Consider the following 12,919-nt stretch of genomic DNA (forward strand, 5'->3'; position numbering starts at 1 on the left):
TGTGGACTGAGTCAAGGGCTAGGTTTTTGTGATGGACTGAGTTGTGTCCACAGCTTTGTAATTTCTTGTGTCTTGGGCAGTGCAGTTACCATACCAAGCTGTGATGCATCTCAATTGTATGCTTCCTATGCTACATCTATTTAAAAAATGGAAAGGATCAACATGTTGAATTTGGCACGTACTTCATGACGGGTTAAAGAACCAGCAGAAATGGAAAACACTTTGGAGTCCAGTATTGCTATTAGTAACTGCGCAATACAGTAAAATAAATGCGGAAAAATCAAACAGATTAGCAATGATTACATCTAAGTAAGTATATCAGTAAGTGTGGAAATATATGAAAATCAAGCTTTTTCAAGTCTAGGGGTAAATAAATAGTCTTACGATGATGAGGAACGTTCCGTTCAGATCGATGTATTTAGTTGAGTAGTGATGGAGAGAGAGAGAGGGAGATATTTGAGTCTTCAGGTGAGCTGACGCCATCGATCTTCCCGTTGCCCTCCGAAATCCTTTAATAGTCACTGACTGTGACCACAACTAAGGGGACCGTTCTTCTGTGGTGGAGCCATCAACCCAGGCAAGGGTTAGACACACAAATAACTCCCCACTGGTCACGCCCTGTTCACACTGTGAGAGCCACTGATCGATCCGCCTGATCAATCCTCCAAAACCCTCTTTTTCTGTGGGCACAACAAAGCTTATTCGGTGTCCAAAACCATGTGTCTGTAGGTCTATCATCTAACCTTCTATTTATCTCCCCGTGCTGAATACCACCTGCCACTCAAACAGCTCCTCCCTTCTCTGTAAGAATTTCCAAGCAGGCAATGTCCTTGGGAAAGTTATAAACAAACTGTGAGCAGTCTTCCCTCCTCCCTCCCTCCCTGCCCTCTCTCTCTCTCTCTTTTAAAGAGAAGATGTCGGTGTTAAATAACTCTCTTTATTTTCAAAAGCACAGTTCATAGGGTAATTCAGGACCCCTTCACACCCCCTTCCTTCAGAGAAAAAATTTTGACGAAGGCAAAATTTTTGTTTAACTGGAAATTTCAGAATTTGAAACAATACATATATAATCATCAAACAACAGGAATTCTGCAGATGCTGGAAATTCAAGCAACACACATAAAAGTTGCTGGTGAACACAGCAGGCCAGGCAGCATCTCTAGGAAGAGGTGCAGTCGACGTTTCAGGCCGAGACCCTTCGTCAGGACTTCGTTAGTCCTGAAACGTCGACTGTACCTCTTCCTAGAGATGCTGCCTGGCCTGCTGCGTTCACCAGCAACTTTTATGTGTGTTACATATATAATCATCAGAAGACAGAGCAAAACGTGTACGATTTCCAACTTAACATCTGGATAAACAATCAGCTATAATGTTGTCAGTACCTTTCACATGTTTGATTGTCAGGTCAGATTCTTGCAATATCAGACTCCAATTTAATAACCTTCTATTCTTATCTTTCATCTTAGTTAGAAACACCAACAAATTGTGATCTGTGTAAACCACAAGTGGTCTCTGGGCAAGACAAATACAGTACAGACTTCAAAATGTTGTAAAGCCAGAATAAGTGCCAGCAATTCCTTTTCAGTAGTTGAGTAATTTTTCTGGTGTCCATTAAATTTCTTTAAGCAATAGGCTACTGGGTGTTCAATGTCATCCACTCCCTTCTGTAACAGTACTGCCCCAGCAGCTTCGTCAATAGCGTCTGTTGCTATAGAAAATGGCTTGGGAAAAATCAGGTGCCTTGAGCACAGGATGATAACACAGGATGGTTTTCAGACATTCAAATGCCTCCTGGCAAAAATCACTCCATACAAATCTTTCACTCTTCCCTAGGAGTTTTGTTAGGGGGACAGCGATGTCAGCAAAGTTCTTACAAAACTTACAATAATACCCAACCATTCCCAAAAATCTTCTTAAAGCTTTCTCGCCCATTAGAATGGGAACCTCAGCAATAGCTTGAACATTGGCCTGTACAGGAGCCAGTTGGCCCTGGCCTACTACATAGCCCAGATATGTAACTGTGGCATGGCCAGACTCATTCTTATCGAGGTTCACAGTAAGATTAGCCTTGGACAGCCATTCAAACAGTTTTTCTACCACTGCAATATGCTCTTCCCACATGTCATTCCAGACCACTAAATCATCAACATAAGTCCCTGTGTTTTTTAAACCTCTAATCACAGAATTGATCATTCTTTGAAAAAAGGTTCAGCAAAAGCAGGTATTGGTTTAAGTGGTGTTACTTGAAAAATTCACAACATCCTCCCTTAAATTAGGCCAGTAGCATTCCTTCATAATCCCGTACACTGCCTTTCTCACTCCAAAATGTCCACCTAAAGGCATACTGTAAGCCATGTTTAAAATTTCAACCCTGTAAACTTTCGGACTCACTACCTGATGCACAGTAGCCCAAACCTCACTTGCAGGCACAATGGCTGGTCTCCACTTCCTCATTAACACCCCGTCTTTAAGATAATATCCCACTGACTCTCTCTGAACCTCCTCTTCTGTGAGAGCTGTCTCCTTTAAAGCCACAATTTCAGGATCTTTATTCTGCTCCTCTATAAATTCCTTCCTCCATAAGGACAACCTTCCTCATCCTCCTTATTCTCATCAGCTTTACTACCCTCTAAGTCCTGCTGGAATCTGGAAGGTAGAAAAGTCTGTGACACATCATCATAATTTAAACCTCTGGTTTTGCTATCATGGGCCTCAGCAGACTTCCTAAACATGCTTCGAGTAATTGCGCATGTGGGATAAACATCAGCCTTTCTGTGTGGCTCATTAGCAACAGCTTTCCTCATTAGTCGAATTGTTAAATCACCCTTTCCTTGGAGAGGGGTCAACCTCCCCACATTGTTCACTAAACTTAGGACCATCACCAGACTTATAACTATCATGTGTACATTGTGGAAGAGGCCAAATAATCCATTTATCCTATTTCTACGACCTTCATTCTAACTTGTTTCCATAACATCAACTACCAGTGATCCCTCCTGGTCACAACAACACTTCAAGTTTTGTCTCTCCACACCCCAAACTTAAACAAAATCATCATGAATAACATCATAACCTTGCAGGTGTTTACCTCCAAATGTCCAAACAAAATTCAACAGAGGGGGACATGCGTCCTCAGCAGGCCTTTGTCCTGCAAGCAGGGTCAAAGGTCATGCAACCAATCCAACCTTTCACAGTACGTTATTCAAAAGTCCAGGAACAATACTTATCCCATTATTTCCAGTAACACTTACCTTGTTAGTTTTTATCTCATCACTAACTTTTAGATCACTGTCTAATACAAGTGACTGAGAATCCTCAATTTCCACTGGTACCAAGGTTAACCCCTTATACACTGGACCAAAACCATCTGACACAAAAGAACTGCATTCCTTTCCAACCAAGTCAGACACCTCAGACCTTAACTGAGTTTCAACACAAGGTTCAGTACCCTGTGAACTCACAGGTACTTCAACAACCTGAACACATGCAATCGAGACAGCTGCCTCTTCTGGGCTTTCATCACTTGTCCCAGTTTCAAATTCAAAGTCACCCCGAACCTCCCAGCTACTCTCTGGGTAACTCTCATCTGGAGTAAACTCAACCTCGTGGGTTAAAACAACTTTACTTTCTTAGCAGACTCCCGCAGGGTGGCGGCATCCTCTTCATCTAGGTATGCCCTTACATCATAGGGGACACAACTTTTAAATTCATCAAACAAATCAAGCCCTTCCGAGCTGTGAAAATCATCAGGGTCTGACACTAAACTTCTCAGCTGCCACATCTCCCTCTCGAACTGCCTCTGTCTTTCTGCCTCTCTGGCCTCATGGATCCTCTGCCTTTCTGTTTCATCAGCCTTGAGCTGTTTTAATTTCAATTTCAATTGCAACTGAAGCTCAGCCTCAGTAAGTACCTTACCTTCAGCAGATAACTCTAACGCCTCCTCATCAAGCGTTCCCTGAGCTCTATAATGCTGGGCTGTGACCGTCTGCTTCTCAGCTTTCCTCATGTTACTGCTCACCTTTGGTCCTAACTTCTGAGCGATTCCCAACAGCACATCCCTCTTAGCATCATCCAATGCTTCAAGGGTTGGTTCCAATAGAAACTTCTCAAAACTAATGTCCATTTCTGCTGTTTTTCCACACAAGCAAATCAAAAGGGATTTTCCCCAATCAATTCAAACAAGACCCCCACACAATTTATTCATATCACAGACGCAGGCCCCAATTTTGATCGGGACCCGTGACGGGTTAAAGAAGCAGCCAGAAACGGAAAACACCTTGGAGTCTGGTACTGCTGTTAAATACAGTCTTGCGATGACGAGTTAGGTTCATAAAAGTCCTGACGAAGGGTCTCGGCCTGAAACGTCGACTGCACCTCTTCCTAGAGATGCTGCCTGGCCTGCTGCGTTCACCAGCAACTTTGATGTGTGTTGCTTGAATTTCCAGCATCTGCAGAATTCCTGTTGTTTATGAGTTAGGTTCAGTTCAGTTCGTGGTATTGAGTTGAGTAGTGATGGAGAGAGAGAGAGATAGAGATAGAGAGAGAGAGAGAGAGATTTGAGTCTTCAGGTGAGCTGACGCTGTCGATCTTCCCGTTGTCCTCTGAAATCCTTTAAAAGTCACCGACTGTGACCACAACAAAGGAGACCGTTCTTCTGTGGTGGAGCTATCAACCCAGGCGAGGGTTGGACACACAAATAACTCCCCACCGGTCACGCCCTGTTCACACTGTGAGAGCCACTGATCGATCCGCCTGATTGATCCCCACTTTTACTGTGGGCACGACAAAGCTGATTCAGTGTCCAAAACCATGTGTCTGAGGTCTATCATCTGACCCTCTATTTATCTCCCTGTGCTGAATACCACCTGCCACTCAAACAGGTCTCCCCTTCTCTGTCTGTAAGAATTTCCAAGCGGGTAATGTCCTTGGGAAAGTATAAACAAACTGTGAGCAGTCTTTGTCTCTCTCTCTCTCTCTTAAAAACAAGATGTCGGTGTTCAGTAACTCTCTCTCTCTTTTCAAAAGCACAGTTCATCGGGGTAATTGAGGACCCCGTCACAAATTACCTTAGCTTTATGAGGAAGTAGAGGTGCTGATGTGTTTTATTAGCCTTAGCGTCTGTATGGCTGGGCCAGGACAAGCTATTGGTGATATTTATACCTTGGACTTGATGCTTTCAACCATCTCCACCTCAGCAGCATTGGTATGTGCTACACACCATTTCCTGAAGTCAATAATAAATACTTTTGTTTTGATGCCACTGAAGGAGCGATGTTTTCTTGACACTCTGTCACTGATCTCGCTATCTCCATCCAGTGCTCCATTTCAGCATTATTTAAGATCCCACTTACTAAGTGATGTCAACTAAAAGAAGGGTAGCTTTGAAGGTATGAGATGTGAATTAGCTAAGATAGACTGGCAAATGATACCCAAAGGGTTGACGGTGGATATGCAATGGCAAGCATTTAAAGATCGCATGGATGAACTACATTAATTGTTCATCCCAGTTTGGCAAAAGAATAAACCAGGGAAGGTAGTTCACCTGTGGGAAATTAGGGATAGTATCAATTCCAAAGAAGAAACATACAAATTAGCCAGAAAAAGCAGCACACCTGAGGACTGGGAGAAATTCAGAGTCCAGCAGAGGAGGACAAAGGGCTTAATTAGGAAAGGGAAAAAAGATTATGACAGAAAGCTGGCAGGGAACATAAAAACTGACTGTAAAAGCTTTTATAGATATGTGAAAAGAAAAAGATTGGATAAGACAAATGTAGGTCCCTTACAGACAGAAACAGGTGAATTGATTATGGGGAACAAGGATATGGCAGACCAATTGAATAACTACTTTGGTTCTGTCTTCACTAAGGAGGACATAAATAATCTTCCGGAAATTGTAGGGTCCAGTGAGATGGAGGAACTGAGGGAAATACATGTTAGTAGGGAAGTAGAGTTAGGTAAATTGAAGGGATTAAAGGCAGATAAATCCCCAGGGCCAGATAGTCAGCATCCCAGAGTGCTTAAGGAAGTAGCCCAAGAAATAGTGGATGCATTAGTGATAATTTTTCAAAACTCTTTAGATTCTGGACTAGTTCCTGAGGATTGGAGGTGGCTAATGTAACCGGTCTTTTTAAAAAAGGAGGGAGAGAGAAACCGGGGAATTATAATTAGGCTAATACCTAACATCTGTGGTGGGGAAAATGTTAGAGTCAGTTATCAAAGATGTGATAACAGCACATTTGGAAAGCGGTGAAATCATCGGACAAAGTCAGCATGGATTTGTGAAAGGAAAATCATGTCTGACGAATCTCATAGAATTTCTTGAGGATGTAACTAGTAGAGTGGATAGGGGAGAACCAGTGGATGTGGTATATTTGGATTTTCAAAAGGCTTTTGACAAGGTCCCACACAGGAGATTAGAGTGCAAACTTAAAGCACACGGTATTGGGGGTATGGTATTGATGTGGATACAGAATTGGTTGGCAGACAGGAAGCAAAGAGTGGGAATAAACGGGACCTTTTCAGAGTGGCAGGCAGTGACTAGTGGGGTACCGCAAGGCTCAGTGCTGGGACCCCAGTTGTTTACAATATATATTAATGACTTAGACGAGGGAATTAAATTCAGCATCTCCAAGTTTGTGGATGACACGAAGCTGGGCGGCAGTGTTAGCTGTGAGGAGGATGCTAAGAGGATGCAGGGTGACTTTGGATAGGTTAGATGAGTGGGCAAATTCATGGCAGATGCAATTTAATGTGGATAAATGTGAGGTTATCCACTTTGGTGGCAAGAACAGGAAAACAGATTATTATCTGAATGGTGACTGATTAGGAAAAGGGGAGGTGCAACGAGACCTGGGTGTCATTGTACACCAGTCATTGAAAGTAGGCATGCAGGTACAGCAGGTGGTGAAAAAGGCGAACGGTATGCTGGCATTCATAGCAAGAGGATTTGTGTACAGGAGTAGAGAGGTACTACTGCAGTTGTACTAGGCCTTGGTGAGACCACACCTGGAGTATTGTGTGCAGTTTTGGTCCCCTAATCTGACGAAAGACATTCTTGCCATAGAGGGAGTACAAAGAAGGTTCACCAGATTGATTCCTGGGATGGCAGGACTTTCATATGATGAAAGACTGGATCGACTAGGCTTATACTCTTTGGAATTTAGTAGATTGAGGGGGGATCTTATTGAAACATATAAAATTCTAAAGGGATTGGACAGGCTAGATGCAGGAAGATTGTTCCCGATGTTGGGGAGGTCCAGAATGACGGGTCACAGTTTGAGGATAAAGGGGAAGCCTTTTAGGACCGAAATGAGGGAAAAACTTCTTCACACAGAGAGTGGTGAATCTGCGGAATTCTCTGCCACAGGAAACAGTTGAAGCCAGTTCATTGGCTTTAAGAGGGAGTTAGATATGGCCCTTGTGGCTAAAGGGATCGGGGGTATGGAGGGAAGGCTGGTACAGGGTTCTGAGTTGGATGATCAGCCATGATCATACTGAATGGCGGTGCAGGCTCGAAGGGCCAAATAGCCTACTCCTGCACCTATTTTCTATGTTTCTATAACTATGAACTTGCAGATGGAGTTAGAGCAGAATCTATTCACATAGTTGCAAGTTTTTAGGGAGTAAAGTCTGGCTACACAATTGTGAATTTAATGGGAGTAAAGAAAAGGTCTAAGGACATAATCTGTGAGACACCAGTGTGATGATAATTGTGGTGGACTGTTGCAGCCTATGTTCACTGATTGCAGACTATTAGTCCAGTTATGGAGGGAGATGCTGAGTATCTCAGTTATGGAGGGAGATGCTGAGTATGGTCAAGTAGTTTGAAGATGAACTTGTTTGGAATTATGGAACAGAAGGTGGAGCAGTAGTCAATCAGAGTTTGATGAATGAAGAAGCTTGTAATGGAACGGTTGGTCATGAAAGGTAATAGTTTTCCCCTCCTGATTCTGAACCATAGACAGTTTTGATTAGTAGTGAACAATGTAATGTAATATACATTTATATGTTACTAAATGGTCTTTTGGCTTGAGGAATTGAGGATGGGGACTTTATCAGAAGGAATAAAGGGAATTGGATTGATTTCCTAAGAATAAAGATTTTTAAGGGAGTGAAAGCTGCATTTTTCTTGTACCTCTAATTAAGTGGGTAACAAGCAAGATAGTAGTGCTGAAATGGCTACGATAGTTATGGACCAAAGTTAAAGAAGTTGGAAATTTGAATGAGCTGAGAATGCTCACCCCCCCAAAAAAAATCTATGACAATGATAAAAATGGATTGATGGAAGGAGGCGAATATAGTATGTTGAATGAAACAAGGTTATCAGATATTGCATTGTCAGTGCAGAACTTGAGTACATCCCAGACTACTTTTCGAATCGCCGACAGGTGGTAAGGATGGGCTCCCTCACCTCTGCCCCTCTCACCCTGAACACAGGAGCCGCCCAGGGTCCCCTCCTCTGCTCCCTAGTTTACACCCATCACAGTGCTGCCCCACACAGTCCAGTCTGCTGATCACATTTGCAGAAGCCACGACATTGATTAGCCTTACTTCTGGCGGTGACGAGATCACCTACAGAGGAGAGGTTGACACCCTGACACAGTGGGACCAAGATAACAACCTCTCCCTCAGTGTCCAAAACACAAAAGAGCTGATCGTGGAATACAGGAGGAACGGAGACAAGCTCACCCCGATCAACATCAAACTTATTCTTTAGCCAGTAGTGAATCTGTGCCACAGACTGCGGTGGAGCCAGGTCCGCGCGTATATTTAAAGCGGAAGTTGGTCGTTTCCTGATCGGTCTGATACGGCGAGAAGGCAGGTGGAGGTGTAGGGGGTTGCGAGAGATCCGGGATCAGTCATGATGGAACCTGATGGGCTGAATGGCCTAATTCTGCTCCTATGAATTACGGTCTTCACTCGTGCAGTTATTATTTCCACATTGCTGGATATAAATTACCCAGCGGATATGGATTGCCAGCCGCTGATTGCTGATCTGCGATTACGCTGCTGGCCGTTCAAACTTCACTCTCGGCAGACAGCAGCTGACCGGCCGGTCCGGCTCCGCCCCCGCCGCGCGCGGACGTGGTGACGCGACAGCTCGGCTCCGCCCCCTCCGCGCGAGGACGTGGTAACCGGCGGTTCGGCTCCGCCCTCTCCGCGCGAGGACGTGGTGATGCGGCGGTTCGGCTCCGCCCCTCCGCGCGCGGACGTGGTAACCGGCGGTTCGGCTCCGCCCCTCCGCGCGCGGACGTGGTGACGCGGCGCCAGCGTCGCGGAGCAACATGGCGGAGCGGCGGAGGTCGGTGTTGCGGGAAGGGGTGCGGATCTTTACCCTCTGCCTGTGCTGGTACACGGTCAGCTCCGGCGGCAACGTCATCAACAAGATGATTCTGAACAAGTTCCCATACCCGGTCACCGTGTCGCTGTTCCATATCCTCGCCATCTGCGTCTTCATGCCACCGCTGATTCGTGCCTGGAACATCCCGCCGGCCGCCGAGCTGCCGCCTCGCTACTTCGTGCGCCTTGTGCTGCCGCTTGCCTTTGGCAAGTACTTCGCTTCGGTGTCGGCCCACATCAGCATTTGGAAGGTACCCGTGTCGTACGCGCATACAGGTAGGGAGCGGGGTGCCTGCGTGTCGATGTCAATGGGTGTGTGTGTCTTGAGTTTACCTGTGTTTGTTCAGTGTGTGCCTACACATGAGCCGGTGTGTTCGGCATCTCTGTTCACTGTGTGTCTGTCTGTTCTGCCTGTATGCTTTCAGTCAGTCTGTCTGTGTTCGCCTGCCTGTGAGCAGGTATGTTCAGTCTGTCTGTTCTGCCTGTGAGTATGTGTTTTCAGTCAGTCTGTCTGTGTTCGCCTGCCTGTGAGCAGGTATGTTCAGTCTGTCTCCGTTCACTGTGTGTCTGTAAGTGTAAGCAGGTTTTGTTCTGTCAGTTGTGTTTGCTGTGTGCCTGCCAGTGTGTACAATCAATCTTACTGTGTTCACTGTGTCCCTGTCTGTGTTCTGTTTGTGTTCAGTCTGTCTGTGCTCTGCTTATGAGCAGGTGTGTTCAGCCAATCTTTGTTTTCACCATGAACTTGTCTGTGATTTTAAACTAATATGGCAGGGGGGTGGGAACCAGTATGATGGAGCTGAGGATGAGTCACCAAGTTTACAAGTAGATGATGGGTGTAATATGGATGTAAGGAAGGACAAGCTGATGATTAGGTACAAATGCAGACACAGCAAACAGTTATATTGTACCTCAGGCAAAATTCCAAAGGGCGAAGAATGCACCACTGAAGGTGCTGTGTGTAACATTCGGATGTAAGGTAGGTGAACTCATGGTGCAATTAGAGATTGGTTGGTGTGACGTTAACCGGTGACATTGAGTTAGAGAACGTTGGATCTTTGTGGATGGAGTTAAGAAACTGCAAAGGTGAAAAAAACATCATGGAAATCATATATAGGCCTCCAAATAGTAGCCAAGATGTGGGGTTGAGATTGTAAAGGGAGCTGGAAAAGGCATGTAGTAAGGGTAATGACACAATTGTAATGGGGATTTCAATATGCAAAGAGATTGGAGTAATCAGGTTGGTGTTGGATTGCAAGAGAGGGAATTTGTTGAATGCCTATGAGATGGCTTTTCAGAGCAGCTTGTGCTTGAGCCTACTCAGGGAAAGGCTATCATTGATTGCGCGTTGTGTAATAACCTAGATCTTATGAGGGAGCTCATCATTAAGGAGCCCTTAGGAGGCAGTGATCATAATATGATTGAATTCATACTGCAATTCGAGAGGGAGAAGCAGAAGTCACATATATTAGTATCGTAATGGAATAAAGGGAATTACAGAGGCATGAGAGAGGAGCTTGCCCAGGTGGATTGGAGGAAGATACTGGTGGGGATGATGGCAGAGCGGAGGTGGCTGAAGTTTCTGGGAATAGTTCACAAGGCGCAGGATAGATATGTCCCACAGAAGTTGTTCTCAAATGGCAGGGGTAGGCCACTGTGGCTGACAAGGGACGTTAAGGATTGCATAAAAGACAAGGAAAGGGCATATAAGTTAGCAAAAGTGAGTGGGAAGTTGGATGATTGGGAAGCTTTTGAAATCCAACAAAAGGCAACTAAAAATTCTATAAGAAGGGAAAAGATGAAATATGAGGGCAAACTAGCCAATGATATAAAGCAGGATACCAAATTATTTTTACAGTTATATAAAGAATAAAAAAGAGGTGAGAGTTGACCACTGGAAAATGATGCTGGTGAGGTAGTATTGGGGACAAAGAAATGGCAGATGAACTTAATGGGTACTTTGCATCTGTCTTCACTGTGGAAGACACTAGTTGTGTACCAGAGGTTCATGAGTGTCAGAGAGTAGGAGTGAGTGCCATTGCTATTTCAAAGGGAAAAGTGCTAGGCAAACTGAAAGGTCTTAAGGTGGATAAGTCACCAGGGCCAGATGAACTACATCTCAGAGTTCCGAGAGAGGTTGCTGAAGAGATAACGGATGTATTGGTCATGATCTTTAAATAATCACTTGATCCTGGCATGGTCCCAGAGGACTGGAAGATTGCAAATGTCACTCCACTCTTTAAGAAGGGAGGAAGGCAAAAGAAAGGAAATTATAGGCCAACACGAGGAAATCTGCAGATGCTGGAAATTCAAGCAACACACACAAAAAGTGCTGGTGAACACAGCAGGCCAGGCAGCATCTATAGAAAGAGGTACTGTCGACGTTTCGGGCCGAGATCCTTTGTCAGGACTAACTGAAAGAAGGGATAGTAAAAGATTTGAAATTGGAAGGTTCCTCCAATTCAGGTTAGAGGAACAACACCTTATATTCCGTCTGGTTAGCCTCCATCCTGATGAACATTGACTTCTCTAACTTCCGTTAATGCCACACCTCCCCTTCGTACCCTATCCCTTATTTATTTATTATTTCCCCCCCCTTTCCTCTTTTTTTTCCCTCTGTCCCTCTCACTATAATTCCTTGCCCATCCTCTGAGCTCCCCTCCTACTTTCTTTCTCCCTAGGCCTCCCGTCCCATGATCCTCTCCTTTCTCCAGCCTCGTATCCCTTTTGCCAATCAACTGTCCCTCTCTTGGCTCCATCCCAACCCCTCCTGTCTTCTATCATTTTGGATCTCCCCCTCCCACTAGGATTTAGGAATAAAGACATGTAGGGCTTGAAATAAGTACACGAATTTAGGCAAAATATTCATTTTAATAGAATTAATACGTCCAATCAGCAATAAAGAAAGGGGAGACCAATTTGATAGTACCTTCTTAACATATTCTAAAAGAGTGTTAAAGTTTTCTTTAAAAAGAAATTTATAATTCTTAGTAATTGTTATACCCAAGTACGTAAATTGATTTCTTACAATTTTAAAAGGAAGGTCAGAGTTGACTGATACCAAATTATTCAAAGGAAAAAAGTTCACTCTTATGAAGATTAAGTTTATAGTAGTCATACTTTATTGATCCCGGGGGAAATTGGTTTTCATTACAGTTGCACCATAAGTAATTAAATAGTAATAAAACCATAAATAATTAAATAATAATATGTAAATTATGCCAGGAAATAAGTCCAGGACCAGCCTATTGGCTCAGGGTGTCTGACCCTCCAGGGGAGGAGTTGTAAAGTTTGATGGCCACAGGCAGGAATGACTTCCTATGACGCTCTGTGTTGCATCTTGGTGGAATGAGTCTCTGGCTGAATGTACTCTTGTGCCCACCCAGTACATTATGTAGTGGATGGGAGACATTGTCCAAGATGGCATGCAACTTGGACAGCATCCTCTTATATCCTGAGAACTGACTAAATTCAGAAAGTAAAGAGAGTACTGAGGGTAGAGAGGACTCCACATTAGAAATGTAGAGCAAAAGGTCATCAGCATAAAGCGACACCTTATACCCCTCCTTAAAATACCTGAGAT

The 12,919-nt window shown here is 44.3% G+C and overlaps 1 protein-coding gene across 1 annotated transcript in view; it reads left to right on the top strand.

The window, feature by feature from the left end:
- The first annotated feature begins 9,237 nt into the window (after nt 1–9,237).
- slc35e1 (solute carrier family 35 member E1) overlaps nt 9,238–12,919 on the top strand; it is a 59,918-nt gene continuing 56,236 nt past the window's right edge. Inside the window, exon 1 of the mRNA XM_063032239.1 lies at nt 9,238–9,615. Coding sequence (XP_062888309.1) covers nt 9,285–9,615 — 331 coding nt within the window. The 5' untranslated portion in view covers nt 9,238–9,284. The remainder of the gene's footprint in view (nt 9,616–12,919) is intronic.

Source organism: Mobula hypostoma, chromosome 24 (genome assembly GCF_963921235.1).
Source record: "Mobula hypostoma chromosome 24, sMobHyp1.1, whole genome shotgun sequence".
Lineage (NCBI taxonomy): Eukaryota > Metazoa > Chordata > Chondrichthyes > Myliobatiformes > Myliobatidae > Mobula > Mobula hypostoma.